This window comes from Drosophila suzukii, chromosome X (genome assembly GCF_043229965.1).
Source record: "Drosophila suzukii chromosome X, CBGP_Dsuzu_IsoJpt1.0, whole genome shotgun sequence".
Classification (NCBI taxonomy): domain Eukaryota; kingdom Metazoa; phylum Arthropoda; class Insecta; order Diptera; family Drosophilidae; genus Drosophila; species Drosophila suzukii.
Genome location: NC_092084.1, coordinates 12,132,758 through 12,138,757, shown reverse-complemented (window position 1 = coordinate 12,138,757; position 6,000 = coordinate 12,132,758). Strand labels below are relative to the sequence as shown.

General features: G+C 44.9%; 1 protein-coding gene across 1 annotated transcript in view; it reads left to right on the top strand.

Annotated features, from left to right (window-relative positions):
• Nucleotides 1–267: 267 nt before the first annotated feature.
• NetB (Netrin-B) overlaps nucleotides 268–6,000 on the top strand; it is a 71,065-nt gene continuing 65,332 nt past the window's right edge. Inside the window, exons 1-2 of the mRNA XM_017069862.4 lie at nucleotides 268–1,034; nucleotides 1,793–3,309. Of these exons, the coding sequence (XP_016925351.2) occupies nucleotides 1,033–1,034; nucleotides 1,793–3,309 (1,519 nt within the window). The 5' untranslated portion in view covers nucleotides 268–1,032. The remainder of the gene's footprint in view (nucleotides 1,035–1,792; nucleotides 3,310–6,000) is intronic.

The window sequence follows — 6,000 nt, the reverse complement described above, 5'->3', positions numbered from 1 at the left end:
CCAAAAAACTTTATAGACTCACCTAGCTAAAAATAAAAATACATTTAATTATTTAAAACAAATGTTTTATTAAATTTTTGTTTACCCATTTATAGGCCTTTCTTGTACCACCTCAAACATCTAGAGTAAATAAATAGCTGTTCTATGAAAATGTTGCTGGGGCCACGAAATGTTGCCGAGCAGCATCCGCTCTCTCGCGCCTCTGTTGACGTTGACAGCAAAACCCAAAACCCAAGCCAAATGCAATCAGTTTTCGACCAACCGTTTGCCAGGTAACAACACATTTTTAAGCGGCGCAAGCGAGCGATTTCGAGGCGATTTCGAGGCGGTACGAAATCGAAATCGAGACCAAAACCAAAACCAACCGAAGTGCGCGTCGGGCCTTCGTTGTTATTTTTTTTCTTGTTCTTCTGTGCGAGTGAGAGAGAGAGTGAGAGGGAGATAGAGCGCGCGACAAGGAAGGAGCAGCAGCCTCCGCGACAAGGAGTTGAATTTATCACAGTGTGTTAGGACGAGAGGAGAGATTCGAGACGAAGAAGAAACGATTCGGAACGAAACGAGACGAGACGAAACGAGTCGAATCGAAACGAAACGAAACGAAACGAGTCGAATCAGAACAGGACCTTTTTGGGGGCAATTGGCGCGAGGACGTCGCCGTGGCGAACAGAAACACGCTGGCCGTTGACCGAGTGGCAACGCAGCCCGGAGAATCGGTTTCGGTTTGGTATTTGGATTGGAGAATTGCTTTTCAAGAGGAGTGTATCGCATCGTATCGTATTGACTGAGAATCGGTGGAACTCCTAGAGCAGCTGTTGCATGCCGTTGTGGCAGACTCAGTGACGCCGCGTGTGCCGTCGCCGCGTCTTGTTTTTGTTGTTTGTTTGTTTGGTGACCCCGACGCGATCCTCTCGAGTGTGTGACCGAGACAGCAATATACGCTCTCCTCCAGAGAAACATACACTCAAAGAAACAGTGGAACAGAAAGTGATTGTGGGACGAGTCCCGAGAACGAGGTATTTCGCATTCGAGCCAATGTACGTAAACAACTGTCGCTGGAATCCCATAAGCTTCGAATATTCCCCATCTACAATTTGTGGAAGTGAAATAGGAAATGTCCGTGTTTTCTGATTACAAATTGGAATAGTCTCTCAAATATTGATGGGTAGTTCAGGTGGTAGCTATGGAGAAAGATCACAAACACAAGATCTCTGAAAGGGTGTTCATATAAACATATAAGTGATTCAGTATTTGTTAAGAAACTAGCATTATCATAGTGTCCGAGTTTTCTGATTACAAAATATTAATGGATATTAAGTTTATTTTTTCAAAAACAGTTGGTTTTCCTTAATTCATATCAACAGATAGTAGTTTCTGCGGTGTTTATAAAGCTTGTATATTATTTAAAAGTGAAAAGTGTTCTGAATACCAAGTGATTATAGTTTTCAATTAGCATTAACCTGACTTGGGAACTTATTCAATTATTATATTCTCATTCTAATGAGATTTCAAGGGGTGTTATATGCTAAATATTGTTGCAATTTTCAAGTTACTTCAGTCAGCAGTTAATATTGATACAAATTAGAGGTCTTCTTTGAAAGTTTTCAAAACTGAAAAGAAAATAATTTAATTAACTGAATGAATATATTTGAATTAAAGTGAGATTTATGTTTTATAATTATGGGTTCCGTAAAAGGATGCATTATCAAGAGATGGGGAATATGGGAAGCTTACAGGGCGTCGATAGTCGCCAGTCAGCCAGTCGACTATAAAGTTCTACCCATTTCCGATTTAGGGTGAGGATGGGCCTGCTCCAGCTCCTGCCGGTGATCCTGGCCGTGGCCATCGGATCCTTATCCAGATCCACCTGGGCCGCCGGCATATCGGCCAACGATCCCTGCTACTTCGAGGGCAAGCCGCGCAAGTGCCTGCCAAGTTTCGTGAACGCCGCCTATGGTAATCCCGTCCAGGCATCGAGCGTATGTGGCGCCCAACAACCGGAACGGTATTGCGAACTCCTCCGCGATGGAAATGCCGGCGAGTGTCGAGCATGCGAACCCCAGCGATATGGTCCCTCGTCCCTGACCGATCTCAATAATCCGAGCAATGTGACCTGCTGGCGATCGGGATCGGTGAATGTGCCCCACGATCCGGACACCGCGCCGCCGGACAATGTCACCTTGACCCTCTCGCTGGGCAAGAAGTACGAGCTGACCTACATATCGCTCTCCTTCTGCCCCCGCTCGCCACGTCCCGACTCGCTGGCCATCTTCAAGAGCTCCGACTTCGGCCAGACCTGGCAGCCCTTCCAGTTCTACAGCTCCCAGTGCCAGAAGTTCTACGGTCGTCCGGATCGGGCCAAGATCTCCAAGTTCAATGAGCAGGAGGCACGTTGCATCAATTCGCAACACGATACGGGTGGTGCAGCCCAGAGATTCGCCTTTAATACACTGGAAGGACGTCCATCGGCCAATGATCTGGACTCCTCGCTGGTCCTTCAAGATTGGGTGACGGCCACCGATATCCGAGTGGTCTTCCATCGATTGGAACTGCCACCGCAGCTGCTGAAAGTGAAAAATGCAAATGCCTTCAGCGATGAGATGGGCGGCAGTCGGGAGGAGGACGACGACGAGGATGACGAGGCGGATCTGGAGATGGACGGGGAGCAGGATGAGTACGACTACAATCTGCAGGACAACGATAGTGCCGACACGGGTTACGATGAGTACGAGGAGCCCAAAAAGCACCTGGAACTGGATGATGATCATCTGCATCTGGACTATGCCAGTGATGGGGAGTCCTCGAATGCCAAGCGACAGGGAAAGCACAAGGGCAGTGCTTATGAGAAGCACTATCAGAGCAAACTGGCGGTGACCACGCCCCCGCAGCCCAAGGTCACTTCGCCCGGGAAGACCACGCCCCCAGCCAGTACAGCCGCCCCCTCGGCCGCCGTCTCCTCCGTGACCCTGCCCATTTCGCAGCACTATGCCGTCTCCGATTTCGCCGTCGGTGGCAGATGCAAATGCAATGGTCATGCCTCCGAGTGTGTGGCCACCATGGCTTCGGGAACAGGAACAGGAGCAGCAGCAGGATCAGGAACGGATACCGATGATGGCCAGGATGAGGACACGTCCCCCGCCGCCCCCTCGCTGGCCGCCCACTTCGGAAGGAGCACCCAGATGAGCGCCAAGTTGGCCATGACCTGCGCCTGCAAACACAATACCGCCGGTCCCGAATGCGAGCGCTGCAAGCCCTTCTATTTTGACCGCCCCTGGGGCAGGGCTACCGACAACGATGCCAACGAGTGCAAGAGTGAGTACCCCTTCTTATCTATACCATGCATTATAACCCTTCAAAACCCTTATATATAGTCAATTTTGGGGTTTTTATACGATTTGATTTGAGGCATAATATCATTTGATGTCATATAATTGATATATTTTCCTGGTTGTCAACTCTTAAAAGTCTTTAACAAAAGGCCACCTTATGATATAGGGTTTTTATATCTATTCAGCCATATGAAATCATTATATATAAATACCATACATTATAACCCTTTGAAACTTAGATCTGTAAGAGATTTATAGATTTTAACGATTTTGTTTGGTTTGATATTTTCTACAGGTTGTCAAATCTGAAAAATAACAACAAAAAAAACAAAAAACAAAAGGGGTCTTAGCTTCAAAACATTTGTTATAAGAAATAGCCAGCTATTAATCATCTTATGTGGTTTATAGCAGTGTTAACTGCTGAGATCTTAAGGCATCTTTTTGAGAGTTGTGAAAAATCATTGTATTTTTGAGAAAATTGGTAAAGACCGAATGGTTTCAGAACAGAACAACTATTTAGTTTTCCATCTAATAACATTCTAGAAAAAATTATTACTGCAATCTGATAGGCTATCTATATTTTTAAGCCTTATCAACGTATAGGCTGTGATAAATACCATAATACATTTATAATTGTGTTTAAAATTATCTTATCTTACTGAATACTTATGGTTGAAATTGAAAACGGATTTGAGATAGTAATATCTGAAACATATGTATGCTGTTAAGTAGATGACAACCAAAAGTGTTGTTACACTTTAATGTTATAAGAACACTTCTGTCAATTAATCTCTTTTATCTATAATTGTTGTGATATAAATCAATGAGGGAACGTTATATTAAGTATTCCCTTTATAAATTTGAGAATGGCTTGTCCAAGTGATAAAGCCACTATTCTTTCATTGAACCCGAATCGTCCATTGATATTGATATTGATCTTTCGAGCTTCCCTCGGTCAAGAGCAGAGGTCTTTTCATGGTCACTCACGCTGGACAGTGCAATTGAGTGCATTTGCTGGATAGGATTGCAGGGAAAGTAGGGGAAGTTGGGGGTTCCGGGGGCTGGAACGGCGATTCGAGTGGCGTTTTCAATTGCCAGCATTGTGTGATTGTGATGGGGATGGGCATGGTGATTGGGGACCCCTCCTTCTCTACTGTCACCACTCCAGTTCCCCTGCATTTGAGTACTTTGGCCTTGCACTGGCCATCGATGCCAACTCCTCCATCGCTCCAAATTGCCATCAACATTCCTCTCTTTGCATTTTTGGTGTTTTATTCGAGACTCGGAATGGCGCAGTTGAATGCCTCGAATGGCTCGAGACGATTGTCTAGTCTCCACCAAGAATGTGTGAGCATATCGGGATTTATGCCATCTACCATATACCATCTACCATCATCATCATCTTCCTGTGATGTTCCATTCTATATTCAACATACTTTCAGATCGCCTTACCTTTGCGGCCACGCCCACCAGAGAGCCATAAATTACTAACGATTAACTTTTTGTAGACCATTGAAGTCGACGTTGTCGTCCTCATCCAGAATTAATCAAAAGCCCACCAAAGGAGGGGGAGCTCTGACCAGGCCCAAAGGTGGGTGGGTGAATGGGGGGTCAGAGGTCAGCTTAAAGACTCAACGGAACGTCGGTTGGCACTAATTTATGGCTTATGGCAAAAAGAAAATCCCATGACAATTGCCGATGAAATTGGCCAACGAGTTGAAGCGAAAAGGATTAGCTAAAGGGAGAAAAAAATATAGAAAAACTGGGTATTAGCCATTTACGAGTTGCTAAAGTTCAGGTTCTCTTTGGATAGTTATAACAAAAACCAACATATTTTTCAACTTGTCATTGTGGGCCACTAAAATATTTAAATTAAATTCAAGTGCGGGTAATCATGTCGGGGATTTCGTCCGTAATGTCCGTAAATCTGCGTAAACAAAGAGCCCTGGATGCTGGCCAAAAATTTGCCTAAACTCTTTAACCCCTGGCCAACGGCCCTAAATCGACCTTGAAGCTTACTAAGCCGCATAAGCCGAAAGTTGTCCGTCTACTTTCCTGCGTTTCCATCAGATTTTCCAACCATCCATCCATCCACCCCGCGAAGCTTACGTTTTTTTTGGGGGGGTGGGGGTACGGAAAAATTAATTTTCTATGGCTTAAATTTGAATTAGTCTCCGCCGGAATCCCGAGTCCGGACTTCATTACAAATGCAACGAAATAAACAGCGCGGGGACAAGGGTTGTTGGCCATGGAAAGATGGGGGCGCTGGGAAAGTGATAAAAAATATTTATGTCTGGCAAAATTCCAGCCGCCGGCTGTCCCTCTTCTGTTCGGTCCTGTACTATCATGTCCTATCCTGTTCTATCCTGTCCCATTTGCCCAGCAATCCCATCTGTCTAGCTCCGTTCCTCTCCGGCACTTACAATCTCCTCCGGCTGACCACTTGGCCACTGGAGGACCAGCCAGTCGAGTCCCAAAGTCCAAAAAGATTTACGAACACAAACAATTCAGCAGCAAATAGTATGGAAACGTGCTGTTTTGTTTATGACACCGAATTATTGAATACCACTCACTTGATTTATAAGCAAATTTTGACTTAAAAGATATGTACTACCCTCTCTTATAAATAATATGATTTACGTATACGAGTATAATATATTATCATATGTATAAT